General features: G+C 39.3%; 2 protein-coding genes across 3 annotated transcripts in view; one reads left to right on the top strand and one right to left on the bottom strand.

Annotated features, from left to right (window-relative positions):
- The window catches only part of polr3a (RNA polymerase III subunit A), a 55,093-nt gene extending 48,976 nt beyond the window's left edge, over positions 1-6,117 (bottom strand). Inside the window, exons 1-5 of the mRNA XM_062975872.1 lie at positions 5,947-6,117; positions 2,769-2,904; positions 2,391-2,528; positions 1,436-1,607; positions 719-873 (exon numbers count right to left, since the gene is read on the bottom strand). Coding sequence (XP_062831942.1) covers positions 719-873; positions 1,436-1,607; positions 2,391-2,528; positions 2,769-2,904; positions 5,947-5,990 — 645 coding nt within the window. The 5' untranslated portion in view covers positions 5,991-6,117. The remainder of the gene's footprint in view (positions 1-718; positions 874-1,435; positions 1,608-2,390; positions 2,529-2,768; positions 2,905-5,946) is intronic.
- A 2,201-nt stretch (positions 6,118-8,318) lies between these two features.
- Positions 8,319-18,155, top strand: rps24 (ribosomal protein S24). Of its 2 annotated transcripts, XM_008114335.2 has the most exons (7): positions 8,319-8,474; positions 10,721-10,786; positions 11,721-11,930; positions 13,630-13,740; positions 14,369-14,386; positions 17,189-17,212; positions 18,072-18,155. In XM_008114335.2, the coding sequence occupies exons 1-5, from the start codon at positions 8,472-8,474 to the stop codon at positions 14,372-14,374; spliced, it is 396 nt and encodes a 131-aa protein (XP_008112542.1). In that variant the 5' UTR covers positions 8,319-8,471; the 3' UTR covers positions 14,375-14,386; positions 17,189-17,212; positions 18,072-18,155. The 2 variants fall into 2 exon arrangements, with proteins under 2 accessions (XP_008112542.1, XP_008112543.1); XM_008114336.2 differs by lacking the exon at positions 14,369-14,386 and having other exon boundaries at positions 8,320-8,474.
- The last annotated feature ends 481 nt before the right edge of the window (positions 18,156-18,636 follow it).

Genomic DNA, 18,636 nt, shown 5'->3' with positions numbered 1-18,636 from the left:
TTACTGAAATACCCTGATATAATAGCTCTCTGAGCATATTATATACTAGAAATTCAGACAGTCACATGTGGGTGTACAAGTCTGAGGCTTAGACAGCTTTTCTGGATAGAATTGACAGTTTTAGAAGCGTTGTTCTTGCTCATTTACAGCATCTAAGTGGCACTAGGCAACATAAATATAAGGTCCTCAAATTATAGCCAAGATTGAAAGGTACTTAACCTACACAATGATTCTAGCTACCTTTATGTTTCTTTTTGAAATAGCTACGATTTGTCTTCCTCTTAAGAACAGATGCTCTTTGTCAACATGCATTAATCAGTCCTATTTTATGGCAAAGTACTATCACTAGGCTCTTTGAATAGAGAAATTGTGAGGTACCTCATCAGACCTTCTGAGATGATTTTGAGATCCTATTAATGTCAATTCTGACCCTTTCAAACCAGACCCTCAATGGGTGCAGACACACATATTAAGAGATCTAGTAGTAAGGCTGCTAAATTGAAATGCTTTAGAATTAGGACACTGCAAGCACATCTCACTGAGCATCTAGAATATATTGAGGATTATCTTCAGGTTGGGTAGGCATAAGACACTACTGTGCTAGTCTAATAATCACTGCAGATTGAGAAAGGCATCCATTCTCTATCACAGAATAAAACTTTGGTTGTTTCAGTCTTAACATGAGAAAAGTACAAGATTATACAGGTTTCTGGCTCACTTGGGCTTTCCCCAACAAGGATTCAATCTCTTTGTTATGTTCTATAGCAGTGTCAAAAGACTGTATGAAGTTAGACACAATGGGATCCATTATCTTCTTAGTTGTCTTGTATTTCTCATGGATTATCTTTAGTAAGCCACACTTCTTGACAGTACCTACAAAGGAGAAAATACAAACAAGTTGACACTGGTCTCTTCTACAGATGTGCTTAGCAAGCACACTTACAAAAAATATGGCCTGTAAACTCGAGCTTCTCTTTAGGTAACAAAACTGGCAGTCACAGGAGTGAAAAGGGCAGAAATGCAGTGGTCGTGAGACAAAGCAGCCAGAGTTGTCATTGTTATTGGTAGGGGAAAGCTGGCAGATCAAAGCAAACTACTTCTCCAAAGTTTTTTCACCAAGCAGAGAGGATATCTTCAGAATGTAGATATTCTGGGATGGCTGGTTTGGACAATAGTGCCATACATGCCTGCTTTTTAATGTAATCCAGTATAGTTTCAAAGTCACTTTCACACAGCACCTATGATTATTTCTCTTTTTGATCTCTCTTACAAATGCGGACTACAATCAACAAACCACATACTGAGCTATTAGATTAAGATCCTATATAAGAGTAATTGGTGTGTACTGACTACAGGCTGGACTCAAAAAAGGGAGATCCAGATCACCCTTTTTTGGCTTATAGTTTAAGAACTATAGGCCAGTTTCCTCACTTACCATTAAAAGCCCCACAATGTGGGCAAGTGTTCTTTTTCCTGCACTTTTCAGACACCTTTTTTTTCAAGCCTCGTTTCTGGAGATAAGTCAAGCCAGGTCTCTTCAAATAATCCAAAAACTGTTTCTGCTCTTCAACAGTCAGCATGATATGGCAGCAAGTCTTGCAAATCATCTTCCAAAACAAAAATGCAGAATATTTCAAAGCTCAGCTTTTATTTCCCCAAATGAAATGGTATTATTCACAAATCTCAAGAAAAGGTGCAAACAAATATATTTCCAAACAACTACAATATATTTTCAAATTAGATGATTTAATTAGTTAGAAACTCTATTAAGCATTAGTTATGTCTTCCAGTTCTGTAGAACACTATGGCACAGAATACTATTTTATACACATTCATTTGTATTGCCATGAAGTCTGAGGTTATATTGTTTACCCATACATTTCATTTCATGCAGAGAAATGAATGTGGTTGTACAATGTTCAAAGCACTTCACAATAATCCTTACAATAGTCTTGCAGAATATATAACCTCTAAATTCCACTCTGCATACTATTGACAATATAAGAAATATGAAGAGGGTGGGAGAAAGAGAACATGTTTGTGTGTGTGAGAAAGATTAATGAGAGCTTGGAGAGTTCAAGTTGAGGGGAAATAGGAAACAGGGGCCCTTATTATGCAAGCTCTCTTCTTGAAGGAATTTTCTTTTTTAGTGCAAACTGTGCACCCAATGGCTTCAGCATACTGGCACTGCAATACCTCAAAAGCAAAATGACAGGCTTCAACTGTTAGCTCAAACACACATTTATAAGGAATCAACTCTATTGGCTAGTCCATTTACACATTATGTTTGTCCAATTGTCTTCCCAGAGGAACTGTCACAAATGGACCACATGAAGTCCCCCCTCCCACAGACCAATCATCTTTGATCATTCATATTAAATAAAATTTACCTGTAAAATACCTATGATGGCTTTGAAATATCCAACATGGAAACAAGGCAGCTCTAGGTCAATGTAGCCATAATGCCCCAAACACTCTGCCAGATTCTTTCCACAGGTTTCACAGGGACGATCCTTTTCACTTGTGCCCTTGGAAGGGGAAAAAAAATAATCTGAGCATTCAAAGCACATGCTCTAACATTTCACCTTGGTGTAGCATACATGGCTGAACTTCTGCACCTGAAGTAGAATTTTCTTAGCTGGACACAGGTTATGATTGGGTTTAGCATAAACTGGTTTATTCAAGAACTGGCTGAATAGATATTCCTTGGATTTTTACAGTACATTTGTTTCAGAAGCAAAACAGCATGAAGTAGCAAACGGCTTTACCATTCGATGATCAAGTACACCATGAAGTAGAGGAGAGTGGTTGTTATCTTGACTGTACAGGTTTTTACTAACAACTTGGATGTGAGCCTGCTGCCGCATCTCTTCTGGAGATTTCATCCCAAAGCAGATGTGGCTTCTGTAACAGAAAACAGCAGTATGGGGAATCGTAAATGCAGTATGGGGAATTGTAAAGTCCTAGTTGCTACAGAACATGATGGCTTGCCTCTGGTAGGAAAAGAATGCCCAAAACAAAAGAAAAGAAAAACACCAAAACCTAAAATGCCAAGGACCAACTGAAGATCCAGACTTCATCATGTGTGTTTGTGTATGCCTTCAAACCACTCATTGATTTATAGGGGTTTCTTAGACAAAGGAAACAGAGATGCATATAAACCCTTAAAAGGCCCAAAGCCAACAGAACAGCTTTTCTTCTGCATCCCAATATAGACTGTGAAATAAAAAGAGCTTCTTCGCAAGCATGCGATTCACACTGGCAAATAAGAGCAACCACTAATAAGATTTATCTGAACTTTATCCATCAGCCCTGCCCTCAGAGTTGAGTTGCACTAGCCCGAGCCAAGAAGTAGTTTACTATTCCAGGTTCACTGGTTGTTGTTGATGACTGTTTTTATACTGTGTCATGTTTTCTTTTATATTGTTTTATGATGTTGTTTATGAATTTTAACGGGTCACATTTTAACTATGTTGTGGGGATTCCTTATGTAAGCTGCCCTGAGTCCCTTCAGGGAGATGGAGGCAGGATACAAAAATACAGTTATTATTATTGTTATTATTACTAGGATAGTAGCAAAGAAACTGTTGAAGAAAACGATTCTTAAAAAGGAATAGAGAACAGTGGATATTTAAGCCATATAGTTAATTCTTGGTTAAAATTTTAAAACGGAAAATGCTAAGAAGTTATAGATATTAAAAAGAGATTCTACCAGAAACTGAGACAGTTTCCGAATATCACTCACTCTAGTGTTTATAAACATTGGTATGCATGTTTCATGCAAATATTACACTAGTTGGGCATCCCTTATCCAAAACGCTTGAGACAAAGATGCCTTCTGGATTTTTGGAATACCTTTACTTGTATATATGCACAAGATGAAATACCTTGGAGTCTGCTGTGTTTGGATCCACGTCTAGAGACAACAATGGTTTGTGTTTGGCTTTAAAATACTTTTCATTTAATCTAAATTTTAAAAAATCTGTGAAATATGAAATGGTTATAATATGAATTTGTTGGTCTGTGTTCAATTGTTTGATTTTCGTTTTTGCTTGTGAATTGGGTTTTATCTTTTGGTTTATGTTATTGTGCATTTTATATGGCAATGAATGTTTGCCTCTCTATATATTGTAAGCCATACTGAGTCCCCCACTGGGGAGATAGGGCAGGATAGAAATAAAGTTTCATTAATTCATAGACCTTAAGGGCATGAGCTCCTAAGCCTCCTTGAAAGTCCTTTTATACACAGTATTTTAAAATACTTTCGGGTATGGGACAAAGTGTGTGTACAATGACCACAGAAAACAAAGCTGTCACTGACCATTTTGGAATATTTCTGATTTCCAAAGATGGGGTGGTTCTGCTTATATGATTAATGGATCTTATTGCCTAGGAAGTGGGTTTCCAGCTTTAAAGTCCTTTGGGCTTCAGTGGAAGTCGCCAAGGTCAGAAGTAGCCCTCCTGGGATATAGGGCCCTTCTGCAGAGCCATATAACCCAGAATATCAAGGCAGAAAATCCCACAATATCTGCTTTGAACTGGGTTATCTGCGTCCACACTGCCATATATTCCAGTTCAAAGTAAATAATGCAGGATTTCATTCAGCTGTGTGGAAGGGGACTGGACGAAACTGTGAACATTCAAAACCAGATAACAGAAGTATTATGTGTTGTTGAAGGCTTTCATGGCCGGGATCGCAGGGTTGTTGTATGTCTTTTGGGCAGTGTGGCCATGTTCCAGAAGTATTCTCTCCTGACGTTTCGCCCACATCTATGGCAGGCATCCTCAGAGGTTGTGAGGTATGGAGAAACTCAGCAAGGAAGGTTTATATATATATGCGAGAAGAACTGTTGTGAGCTGGAAGCCAGTGTGAATGTTGCACTTAATCAACTTAATTAGCATTGAAAAGCTTATCTACTGTCTACTGTTCTTGCTTGGGGGGCATCCTTTGTTTATAGTCGTTAATCACCCTTGGTTGATTCATGTCTGGAAATCCTCTGTTTTCAGAGTGTTGCTTTTTATTTACTGAATATATGAAAATATGAAAATGAACAAAATCTGGTTAAGGGTAAAGGTTTCCCCTGACGTTAAGTCCAGTCATGTCTGACTCTGGGGGTTGGTGCTCATCTCCATTTCTAAGCCGAAGAGCCGGCGTTGTCCGTAGACACCTCCAAGGTCATGTGGCCGGCATGACTGCATTGAGCGCTGTTACCTTCCCGCCGGAGCGGTACCTATTGATCTACTCACATTGGCATGTTTTCAAACTGCTAGGTTGGCAGGAGCTGGAGCTAACAGCGGCCACTCACGCCGCTCCCGAGGTTTGAAGCTGGGACCTTTCAGTCTGCAAATTCAGCAGCTCAGCGCTTTAACGCACTTCGCCACTGGGGCTCTTTAATCTGGTTACCAGTATTAAAAAACTCAAAAATCAAAACAGTAAATAAGAAGCAACACTCTGAAAACAGAGGATTTCCAGACATGAATCAACCAAGGGTGGTTAACGACTCTAAACAAAGGATGCCCCCCAAGCAAGAAGTAGACAATAGATAAGCTTTTCAATGCTAATTAAGGTGATTAACTGCAACATTCACATTGGCTTCCAGCTGACAACAGTTCTTCTCTCAGATATATATACAAACCTTCCTTGCTTAGTTTTTCTCCACACCTCACAACCTCTGAGGATGCCTGCCATAGATGTGGGCGAAACGTCAGGAGAGAATACTTCTGGAACATGGCCACACAGCCTGAAAGATATACAAAAACCAAACAGAAGTATTATTTTGGTCTGGGCCCCATCATGCACGCCTCCACAGAGCTCCCTTCAACACGTGCAGCCCACCAACACTTGAGCACACAGATTGAGCGCCTCTCACGTCAATCACCTTCTAAGTCCCGCCCCCTTTGTGCAGTCCCTCCTCCTCCCCCTTAGGCCGTCACCCCGCGGCTTACATCTTCTTGGCCACGTCGGTCTCGCGGAACTGCTCCTTCACCATGGCGACAGCTGTGAGCGGCGCACCCGCCCTTCTCCCTTGCTCCCGGAGCCGCGGAAAGAGAAGACCCGAATGCCTTCCCAGAAGCGGAGGGGAAACGCCGGCAGTCGCTGCAGCCACGCGCCTGCTGATGACGTCGAGGAAGCAAGAGAAGGCAGCGTTGCAACGAGTCTCGCTTTCCTGCAGCGCCCTCTAGAGGGTGGGAGGCGACACTGGCAAAGAAGGGATCACCGATAGACCAGAGGTTTTCGTACTTTTTGTGTTAGCAGTGACACACTTTTGTAGACCTGCATTCTTTCGCGATATGGTCATTCCGTTTTACCAGCAAGCCAGAGGTTAAACCAAGTGAGGTTTATATATCCATGGAATGTCCCGGGTAGGAGAAAGAACTCTTGTCTGTTGGAGGCAAGGGTGAATGTTGCAATTGGCCAGCTTGATTATCATTGAAAAGCCTTGCAGCTTCAAAGCCTGGCTGATTGTTTCTTGTCTGGAATTTTCCAACATTCTGGATTATCCAACGCATTTTTGTAGTCAATGTTTTCAATACATCGTGATATTTTGGTGCTAAATTCGTAAATACAGTAATTACTACATAGCATTACTTCATATTGAACTACCTTTTCTGTAAAATTTGTTTTATAACATGATGTTTTGGTGCTTAATTTGTAAAATCATAACCTAATTTGATGTTTAATAGGCTTCTCCTTAATCTCTCCTTATTATCCAACATATTTGCTTATCCAACGTTCTGCCGGCCCGTTTATGTTGGATAAGTGAGACTCTACTGTATCTGTGGAAAGTCCAGGGTGGGAGAAAGAACTCTTGTCTGTTGGAGGCAAGTGTGAATGTTTCAGTTGATCGCCTTGATTAGCATTTAATGGCCTTACAGATTTAAAGCCTGGCTGCGTCCTGTCTGAAGCTACCAGTATAAAAAAACACTCTAAAATCGGGTCAGTAAATAAAGAACACTCTGAAAATGGGAATTCCAGACATGAAATAATCAGGGTCAGGTAACACCTCCTGAACAAAGGATTCTCCCAGGAAGGAAGAAGCCAGGTCATGAAGCTGCAAGGCCATTAAATCCTAATCAAGGTGACTTAATCACAACATTCACACTTGCCTTCAACAGACAAGAGTTTTTTCTCCCACCCTGGACCTTCCACAGATAAACAAACCCCACTTGCCTAGTTTCCGACAAACCTCACAACCTCTGGGGATGCCTGCCATAGATGTGGGCGAAATGTCAGGAGAGAATGCTTCTGGAACATAGCCATACAGCCCGGAAAACTCACATCAACCCAAAAGACTTGTACAGTAGAGTCTCACTTATCCAACATAAACGGGCTGGCAGAACGTTGGATAAACGAAAATGCTGCATAATAAGGAGGGATTAAGGAAAAGCCTATTAAATGTCAAATTACGTTATGATTTTACAAATTAAGCACAAAAAACATGATGTTTTACAACAAATCAACAGAAAAGCAGTCCAAAACACAGTAACATTATGTAGTAACTACTGTATTTATGAATTTAGCACCAAAACATCACAATATATTGAAAACATTAACTAAAAACATTGGCTACTAACAAATTGACTACAAATAAAGATAGGCAAAGGTAAAGGTTTCCTCTGACGTGTCCAACTCTGGGGGTTGGTGCTCATCTCCATTTCTAAGCCGAAGAGCCGGCGTTGTCCGTAGACACCTCCAAGGTCATGTAGCCAGCATGACTGCCTGGAGCGCTGTTACCTTCCCGCCAGAGTGGTACCTATTGATCTACTCACATTTGCCTGTTTTTGAACTGCTAGGTTGGCAGAAGCTGGAGCTAAGAGTGGGCGCTCACTCCGTTCCTGGGATTCGAACCTGCGACCTTTCGGTCTGCAAGTTCAGCAACTCAGTGCTTTAAGACACTATGCCACCGGGGACTCCAAATAAAGATAGAACTGCATAAAATGAACTTATAAGTAGCAATACTTTCGGAAATTAAATCCATAAAAAGTTCAATCCTTCCTGCTTAGAGAAACAGTTGTGGATCGGGGTGGGAAGCAAACTGCATTGGATAATCCAGAATGTTGGATAAGTGAGACTCTACTGTATTCCCAGTTATACACAAGCAACAATTTGTAAGCTGCTTCCTCGCCGGTCTCCATGCAAGGCCTCCTCGACAATGGGAAGGCTTTTCATCAGAGGCTGGATGGTCATCTGTCGGGAGTGCTTTCATTGTGTGTTCCTGCCTATGGGAATGGGATTGGACTGGCGGGGAACCCTTCCAACACTGTGATTCTCATGCCTGTCATTCTATTGGTCCCGCCATCCTTGAGGAAGTCGCTAACATTCTTCGCCACTTCCTGCCGTCTCTTTCGAAGGAAGCCCCGCCCCGAAGCTTGATTCGCCCCGCCTCCCTTCCGCGCGCCGCTATATGATTGGCTGCTGAAAGTTCCTTCCTTCTTTTTCTCCTCTCGCGGCTGCAAGAGAGGCCGGCAAGATGGTGAGTTCCAGCGCGGCCTTGGGAGTTCCTGGGGGCGGCCTTGTGCAATCCGTCGTGGCCCAGCGCCATCCTTCGCCCAGCGACCCTCGGGGCTGGTGGGCTCCCTTCGACTCGGGCCCCCGGACTCTTTCCAACGGATATTGGGCGGGAGGGGAGGGAAGGGAAGCGTCCTAATCCAGCCGTGAAAGTCTCCCCCTTCCCCTCAGCATAGTGCGTCTCTGCGGCCTGCTCTGTGTCTCAAATAGAGCGAAATAACGCCTTTGTAATGGCATTGTCGCATTCTTGTACTCCCTCATGGACTGCAACTTCCATTAGCCCAGGCCAGTGCAGTTTCTAGCAGGCCACAGGTTCCCCTTCCTTTCTATGAGTTAATCTCCTTTACTAAGGTCCATTTTCTGAATCTGTGGAACCATGTATTGTTTTTTCTAGAGTCTCAGGGATTATTAGCTGCCCATTTCTCATAGCTTGATTAGAGTAGGCGATGCTTGGATGTTTGTTAAAAACGGAGTACTGATGTGTATACTTTTGCCATATTATTGACAGTGGCCCTTGCTAGTTTTCTATGTCGGATTTTAAATGTGCCATTGATTTTAATGTTGATATACTGTATTTTATGGAGCCTCTGGTGGCTTAAAGTGCTGAGTGTGTTAAAGTGCTGAGCTGCTGAACTTGCAGACTGAAAGGTCCCAGGTTCAAACCTGGGGAATGTAGTGAGCGCCCGCTGTTAGCTCCAGCTTCTGCCAGCCTAGCAGTTCGAAACATGCAAATGTGAGTAGATTAATAGGTACCGCTCTGGCAGGAAGGTAACGGAGCTCCATGCAGATAGACTTCCAGGATGCCAAGAAGGGATGCTTTGCTGTGGCTGATGGAGTTTAATTTTTGCTGTCCTTTGCCTCAGTCTTCACAAGGTAAAAAAGGAGGGGATGAGAGGGGGTAACCTTTGCCTGCGATGAGATCCCTCCAGACCAACCGAACAGCAAAATTTTTTTTTAAAAAATGATATAAAATGTAGATCTGTGACTCCAGCACCATCACTTATCTTTTATACTTCTGTATAGTTTTTAAAGGAGCCCCGGGGGCGAAGTGTGTTAAAGCATTGAGCTGCTCAACTTGCAGACCGAAAGGTCCCAGGTTCAAATCCTGGGAGCGGAATGAGCGCCCGCTGTTAGCCCCAGCTCCTGCCAACCTAGCAGTTCGAAAACATGCCAATGTGAGTAGATAAATAGGTACCACTCCAGCAGGAAGGTAACGGCGCTCCATGCAGTCATGCCGGCCACATGACCTTGGAGGTGTCTATGGACAACGCCGGCTCTTTGGCTTAGAAATGGAGATGAGCACCAACCCCCAGAGTCGGTCACGACTGGACTTAACGTCAGGGAAAACCTTTACCTTTACTGTATTTTATATGTTGATTGGCACCATTGTGTGCTATTTGTAACCCGCTCCGAGTCCCTATGGGAAATGTTGGTGGGGTAATGTTTTTACAATTCTTTATTGATTAGTCACTTTTTACCATATCAAAACATGTAAAACATACAATACGTACACACTTACGCATACATACAATAAAACCATGTAAAGATACAAAACATCCCGACCTGTGGTCTGTACACTTATCCTAGATAAGGGTACAAATACAGAGTTAAAAGGTTAAAATTAGTAATTTCCTAAGGTAAGGTTTGAATGAGGACAAGGGTAAGTAAAACAAGTTTCTTGTCCATAGTAAATTTTAAGTTTGGATTTTGCAATAATATCTCAGCTCTCAGCTTCCATCTTCTCACGAATGGCCAGCGCTTTTTGCGTTACAGGGGCGTTTTAAAATTGAGTTTTTATCTAAACCCTGTAGAAGGATATGCAATTTTTCCTTATTCTCTAAGTGAGTATGATTCTCCAGCAGTGGGTCTAAATAGAGAGATCAAACCCTGGTGTAGTAGGGGCATTTTAAGGAAAAATGTTCGGAGTCCTCCATTTCTGCATCTACCTCACGACACCCACAGGTTCTCTTCGTATAGGGGATATTCTGATGTCTGCCTAGCTTAGACTTAATGTCGAGCTGCTCGAATCTAGCCCGGGTAAAAGGTTTTCTAATATATAATGGAAGAGTCAAGAAGAGGTAGGTTTCCATGCCCACGTTGCATTTAAATTTAGCCAGGTATAAAGTTGGTGGGGTATAAATAAAAGTTTATTATTATTTTTACTATTATTACAAATCCTGACATTTTGGAATTTATTTCTATCTATTGCAGAATGACACAGTGACCATCCGAACAAGGAAATTTATGACAAACAGGCTGCTTCAGCGCAAGCAGATGGTAAGACGATTTTTCTTATTATTGTTCAAGTGGATTGTTTTTAGTCTTTCTTGGATGTACTTGGCATTGTATTTTGATACAGTATTCTGTGTCATTTTTGTTTTTGCTTTTCAGTGCTTTGGTAAACAAAGCTAACTGATCAGAGTGACTTAAAGTTGCTAAAATACAGTAAATAATGGTGGTCAATCTGGAACAGTACTGTTATGATGATGATTATTATTGTATATTCTTTACTCTCCGTGTTTAGTGCTACAGTAAGCCTCTGGATTTTCCAAGCCATTTTTGTAGTCAATGTTTTCAATATATCGTGATATTTTAGTGCTAAATTCGTAAATGCAGTAATTACAACATAACATTACTGCGTTTTGAACTACTGTTTCTGTCAAATTTGTTGTATAACATGATATTTTGGTGCTTAATTTGTAAAATCATAACCTAAGTTGATGTTTAATAGGCTTTTCCTTAACCCCTCCTCGTAAACTTGTAGGTTACCACAAGTTTGCACTGCACTCTATTATGCAAGTTCTGTTTAAAAGTTAGCTTTAGCTTACTTGCATGAGTTCATGGAATAGCAGTTTAAGCAAGTATGTATACACTGCTTCATATGCCATGCTTTAAAGGCACTTCCAAATGAAGCGTTTCCCTGTTTCATTTATGGTTTATGGGCAATTCAGATGGTGTCTGGGATATTTGGGATTGTTTTCCAATCTTTTGCCACCAAATCCATTAAAGATTAATAGAATAGCATGATGTGGAGCTGTTTAAAAGAACATTGTGTATATATGAGGAGGGGACATGTATGTTTATTTATGTCTTGTATATGGGGCATAGTAATTGTGCTCCGGATAGTAATTCATGTGAAATGTGTGTGCTTAAAAACGTTTGTTTTTGCAAAATGTCAGTGTTTAATGCATTGTCAATGTTGTGTTCATAGGTAATTGATGTTTTACATCCTGGAAAAGCCACTGTCCCCAAAACTGAGATCCGTGAAAAGTTGGCTAAAATGTACAAGACAACACCAGATGTCATTTTCGTCTTTGGCTTCAGAACCCATTTTGGGGGTGGAAAGACAACAGGCTTTGGCATGATCTATGATTCCCTGGACTACGCAAAGAAAAATGAACCAAAGCACAGATTAGCCAGGGTAAGATTCTTCAGTTATTTGACTGCTGCAGATAGGTCAGTCCTTATTCTAAAACACCGATTAAGTGTATACTGCGGGTTGAGTATCCCTTACCTGAAAAGCTTGGGGTAAGAAGTGTTTTGGATTTTGGAATATCTGCATTTGCACACACAAGTACATATAATGTTATACCTTGGAGCTGAGACCTAGTTTGGAACATGGAATTCATTTATGTTTTGCATATGCTTTATATGCATAGCGTGAAGCTAATTTTATACAATATTTTTAATGTCATAGTGCATGAAAAAAGTTGGTGTATACAGTAGAGTCTCACTTATCCAACCTTCGTATTATCCAATGCAGTCTGCCTTTTTGTAGTCAATGTTTTCAATAGACTGCAATGTTTTGGGGCTAAAGTCATAAATACAGCAATTACTACACAACATTACCGTGATTTGAACTGCTTTTTCTATCAGTTTGTTGTAAAACATGACGTTTTGATTCTTAATTTGTAAATCATGTAATTTGATGTTTAATAGGCATTTCCTTAATCCCTCCTTAACATTTTCACTTATCCAACATTCTACTGACCTGTTTATGTTACATAAGTGAGACTCTACTGTATCACTATCTCAGCCAACCACGATTTTAGATTTTGGGGGTATTGTAGAATTCTGGATGTAAGATGCTTAACTTGTATGTGAGACTAAATTTATGAATTCTGGTTAGAGCCACATTGTTCTTTCATCTCAAATATGGCTTAAACTACTTTTTCACCAAAGCATTAGGTATATTAAAAATTTGCATTTGTATTATTTTCCTTCTATCCCTTATTTAGGGAAACACATCCTCACTACAACCCTGTAGGGCCAATTTATCGAACTGGAATTTGAAATGTCCAGATTCAAGTCCCTAATAAGTCATGGAATGGTCCAGTTACATTGAGTCTAACATATGTTGCAGAGTAGTTACAAAATTGAGAAGGAGAGGAGAACCATACCCCCTGCCCCTTCCATTTCATTTTTAGGAAAGGCAGGATATGTATATTCTGAAATACACCCTATGAGGTAACTTAAGGCAATACAATATTTGAACATTTGAACTCTCTTCTTCCTGTTTCTCATAACACTATTCAAAATGTGGTGTTAGTTCAATTTTTTTTTGTAAAATTGTATAATTGAAGTACCTACAGAGTGGTTATGTAGGTACATGTAAAAGATTGAATACAATGTTCAGTTCTAATACAGATACATTTTAATACAGTGTTTGTACAGGTTGTATTGGATATACTGGAGTCTTGCTTATCCAATGCTTTGTATTATCCAACGCAGTCTGCCTTTTAGTAAATGTTTTTGTAGTCAATGTTTTCAATACATTGAGATGTTTCGGTGCTAAATTCGTAAATACAGTAATCACTATATAACGTTACTGAACTGCTTTTTCTGTCGATTTGTTGTAAAACATGATGTTTTGGTACTTAATTTGTAAAATCATAACACAATTTGATGTTTAATAGGCTTTTCTTTAATCCCTCCTTGTTATCCAACATTTTTGCTTATCCAACATTCTGCCGACCCATTTATGTTGGATAAACAAGACTACTGTAATTTCATAGGTACGATGCATAGTAAGCACTGGTACCCACCTGTATTCTCAAACTTCTGATAAATTGGCACTTCTGTGCTGTCCAAAACTACTTTATTTTTCTGTTATGTTTTAGCATGGCTTGTATGAAAAGAAAAAGACTTCAAGGAAACAGCGTAAAGAACGCAAGAACAGGATGAAGAAGGTCAGGGGAACAGCCAAAGCAAATGTTGGGGCTACCAAGAAGGTAAGATGCGTCAATCCTTCCTCCCAAATACAGATCACTATTGTAATTCTGTTACCAGTTTCACCAGCAAAGTAAATTTTCTGTTTTTTCCAACTTTCAACTTCCGGATCACAGAAGGTAATTCTGAGATGGTGTGTGGTTAGCTCCCAAAGTAGTTCCCTTTTTGTGCACCTTTTTGCTACTTAATTGATAACAAAGTAGATACAAGCGTATAATCTCCAAAGTCTTCATCTGAGGATGAAATGTTTTGGAGCGCATCTTCCCCTTTTCCTCTGTTGATTGCTTTGAAGCAGTAGTTTTCTCCTTACCTTACCTAACCTAAACAAATTGGTGACAAATAGAAAGCAAAACAAATACTCATTGATATTTAGTGGAGCTGAAAATGTATAGAGCTTTTAAACTGAATGCAACCTTTGCTTAACAAATAGTTTGCAAAGCAGTACAGGAGGCTTTTAATATAGGCATGATTTAAAATGGGCTTTTCAGTATTTGATTCCTGTAGAAAGATAGTGTAGATGGTTTTTTGAAGTGTGGCTGAATTGCTTTACATACATTTTTTCTTTTGATTACTAGTAACCATTTTATTTTCACTTTTCTTTCATCCTTTCTTGGAATTCTTATTGATCAGAAATGAAGTGTCTAGCAGGTACTGAGAATAAGCATGGATGTGATTGCATGAATTATGCATCACTTGCTTGATTTCCTATAGCTCCCTGGCTTTATCTGTGTGGTTTTGCATTGGAATAGAACTTCTGTCTTTATGTATGTTTAGTTTCAGGCATCAGGTAGGTTACCACATAGTTTGCCAGAAATGTTTAGTTTAGTTAGAAAACAAACTAATGTAAAATATATTTTCCTTCCATACACAGTATTTTGAAGCTTTTTGATTGGAGCATAATATGAATTCAGCATGGCCTTAAATTTTCAAAATCTGTGTTGCATGTTACTACAGTAGTTTTTTTGGAAAATGAGACTTCATACCGAAGAGCTAAAATCAATGCTAGTTATTCCTAGCATAGACATATTGAAATTAATCAGGCTTTTTAATCATAACTAACATAAATATAATTTTTCACTGGATCCACTCTTAAGTATTACTAATAAACTGAACCTTAATGTTAACCATTTGTCAAGCCAAATTATATGAAAAGTAGCATGTTAAGCACTTATTTGTATAAGTTGGCTGAATCCAACACTACTGGTAACTGATAGATAACTGTTCCCATGTGTAAAATAGCTATTTTATAACATTTTATAGGATACATACAATAAGAGTATTAGCATTTGTAGTTGACTACAGATGTATCCAGTTAATTTCCCTGTACTCCTGCTCAAAGACTTATTACCATCCCCATGAGAGCTATGTTGAAAATGTTTATTCTAGAAATAAAGTTTTCCTCATATAGAGGAGAACTGAAATGAACATGATGTCTTCTGTATTAACATGTAGCTATATAAGAATAAATCTGGTTTAATTATAGTAGAACAGGTTCTAAATCTGGTCACATGAGCTCTACTAGCTTAAAACAAGCAATTGTAGAGCTTCCTGGAACCTCCAGACATCTTTCAGTAAGAAGTGAAAATTAAAGGAGCCTATGATCATATGCCCTGTAGTCCACTCTTATCTGACCTGTATTCCAGTTTCAGTAAGATGTCTATAGGTATGAAAGGATGGCATCATAGTGTACACTGTGATATATGTATGCTGTTTGTAGCTTACTTGACCAAGGATGCAACAATATTTTAGGTATAGGCAGGAATTTGGAGTTGATATAGTTCTAACTTGGTTCACATATGCTATTACGGTCTTGGGGTCCTTAAAAACTGCAGCTGCTGGAACCGATCAGCGTGTAGTATACCACTGTACTGCAGGATTATTATCCACATACTTTTAAAATGTTTCAAAAGTCTAAAATAGTTTTGAGTGTCTCAAAAGCAAGATTTTTAGGCTTTGATTTGCCAGTTTTCTTTTTTTAAATCCCAAAAAGTTTTATTTTTACAATTATATTTTAGAAATTAATTTTTTCATCAAGATCAAATAAAACACAATGGTATGATTGCTTCCCCTCCCTCCCCCCTTTCCCAAAATCTACACATATATGTATACATCAACACGTACACTTCTGAACAGTGCCTACAATAATTGTTTTCCTTTATACCAGTGGTTCTCAACCTCTGGGTCCCCAGATGTTTTGGCCTTCAACTCCCAGAAATCCTAACAGCTGGTAAACTGGCTGGGATCTCTGGGAGTTGTAGGCCAAACAAAACACCAGGGGACCCACAGGTTGAGAACCACTGCTTTATTCTCTATTCTCCCCTTTCACCCCTCCTGTTGCAGTGACCTCCCATCCTTTGGATTGAAGACCTTCATATACAGTGTTGTCCTTCCTTTTTAGTAAAACATTCTTCTAGCACAAGAATCATCATCTAAAAATTATGAACAAAAAAAAAATCTACCGAAGACCAAATTATGGAGCCTAGTCTAAAATGTTTCCCCGTCCCACAAAGCTCAAAGATAGTTCCCATTCCTTAACAAAGTTCTTCTCTATTTCCTCCCTTTTATCCACATCTCTCATTCCAAAAACATTCACTATCCATTTTCTTTTGTACTTTTCTTTTTTCTCCTTCACTACAAGTCCCTGTCCCTGTGCCTTATTCTCATCCTCAGTTTGCCTGTTTTTCAAAGCGTGCTTACCTTAGCATTTAGATTTTTTTTTAAGTGGTTGGACTGGAACTGAGAAACCAGGGTTTGAAACCACACTAAGCCATGGAGTAATCTTTGGCAAGTCATACTCTGTTAGCCTCAGAGGATGGAAATGGCAGACCGCCTCTAGCTAAATCTTGCCAAGAAAAGCTGATGGATAGAGGTTTCCCATAGGCTCACCATAGGTCAGAAAGGACTTGAAGGCACCCAGCAGCACAAGAACTCCTGCCTAGTAGTCAAGAACTCTCAGATTTTTGTATTATCTTAAACGGTTGCTTAACCCTATCAACATGCTTCTCAAATACTCTTTTAAACTTGCTTCTCAAATATTCACCAGTTCTGTTTTCAAAATACCCATGGCTGGTTTTGATTTTCTTCAAAACCTCTTTGAATCTTGATTTCCTTTTTCATCACTCTACCCTAATCTGTTTCACCAGAAATGTAGATCTTAACATGGTTGTACCTGAAAGCCTAATATGATTTTAGTGCTTGAAGCAAAGCAGGGCCTTTCCACACAGCCATATAACCCCGAATATCAAGGTAGAATATCCCACAATATCTTCTTTGAACTGGGTTATCTGAGTCCACACTGCCCTATATCTCAGTTCAAACCAGATAATGTAGAATATTTTCTTTGGGAAAATATGACATCGGAATCATATTGGTGTGGCCCAAAACAGGTCTTGTGTCTTTAAAAATGTATGTTAAAGGTAAACTGAATTTTTGTTTATTTTTTTCTTGCAGTAAGCCAACTTGTGGACACAACAGGTAGAGTTGTTTTATGATTCATTGTTCGGTTTTGCTTCTTGTTGCTTATGGATTGTCACTTGGGAGTGGGTTCCTTCTAAAAGTCTGGTTGATAAGATTGATAATAAGCTTCATCTGACTTTTTACATTTTAGCTTGGCTTTTGCACACGCCCCAGTAACTGCCATAACTACATCAGGGGGCTTTTCTTATCTTATTACAAAATGATGTGTTTTTTTTAAAAAATTATGATTTTGAGTTATGTTTTAAACTTTTGTTCTTTGTCTAGTGCAGGCAGTCCCCAAGTTATAAACATCCGACTTACAAAAGACTCACAGCCAATATTTTCAAAATCCAGTTCTCACAAGGACAGAAAGAGAGGTGAAACCTCCTGAACAGGGGCATCTTGTTTGTAACTTTGGGACTGCCTATATAGGGTTTTGCCACTTGGAGCCTTATTCAGGCCTTGGAGAGGAACCATCTGAACTACTTCTAGTGCTACAGCGTGCCTTTTCCATCTTGAAGGGGTGAAAGAGAAGTTGTAAGGAGAAGACCAAAAACAAGAGAAATAAAATGCACCGAAAATCCTTTGCAGAGTCTCCTTTCACTTCAGATAGCTTGTTGGAATTTAATTGCAGCACTGTAGTGGAGGCTTTCTAGGGAGCATTGTTTGCATTCTTGTTTCCAGTCTTCTCTTTCTATGCTGTTCTAGTCTTTCTGTGCTGTCTACATCCTCCTGCCCAGGTAGTTGCTACTTGTAGGAAGGCATCCTATGTTACAGTTAATGAATTGGGAGTGGAGGGATTGTTAATTTGATAAGATAGAATTGTATTTTGTTGTCTGACAAGACTGACATCCTTTTTCCTTTTTTCTCTCTACAGAAAAACTAAATTATGCCATTGGAAAATCCATGAAGATAGTACTGATTTACCAGTACCCCTCCAAATAAATTGTATAAAAAATTATGCTTTGGTTTCTTGAGTTTTGCTTTTAGGCTGATGTATTCGCTCAGATATGCGAATGTCATCAAAAGAAAAACATTTTTTCCCCCATTGTTCCTCAGAGTATTGAATTAAATTATTTATTTTGGGGTGGGCAGGCTCTAATCTGCAGGGTTACATGTGTCGTTGGCTATCTCCTTACAAAATTAATTAAAACAAATTACAGTAGAGTCTCGCTTATCCAACATAAGGGGGCCGGCAGAACGTTGGATAAACGAAAACGTTGGATAATAAGGAGGGATTAAGGAAAAGCCTATTAAATGTCATTACGTTATGATTTTACAGTACCAAAAGCACCAAAACAATGTTTTACAACAAATCAACAGCAAAAGCAATTCAGTACATGGCAATGTTATGTATTAATTACAGCATTTACGAATTTAGCACCAAAACATTGCAATGTATTGAAAATATTGACTACAAAAACATTGACTACTAAAAGGCA

This window comes from Anolis carolinensis, chromosome 3 (genome assembly GCF_035594765.1).
Source record: "Anolis carolinensis isolate JA03-04 chromosome 3, rAnoCar3.1.pri, whole genome shotgun sequence".
Classification (NCBI taxonomy): Eukaryota; Metazoa; Chordata; class Lepidosauria; order Squamata; family Dactyloidae; genus Anolis; species Anolis carolinensis.
Note: the sequence above shows the minus strand (reverse complement) of the source record. Positions and strands in the feature narration are given on the sequence as shown.

Coding starts and splice junctions, on each gene's coding strand:
- rps24 (XM_008114335.2), top strand. Junction 10,787..11,720: donor TGCTTCAGCGCAAGCAGATG/GTAAGACGATTT, acceptor TTGTGTTCATAG/GTAATTGATGTTTTACATCC. Junction 11,931..13,629: donor CAAAGCACAGATTAGCCAGG/GTAAGATTCTTC, acceptor GTTATGTTTTAG/CATGGCTTGTATGAAAAGAA.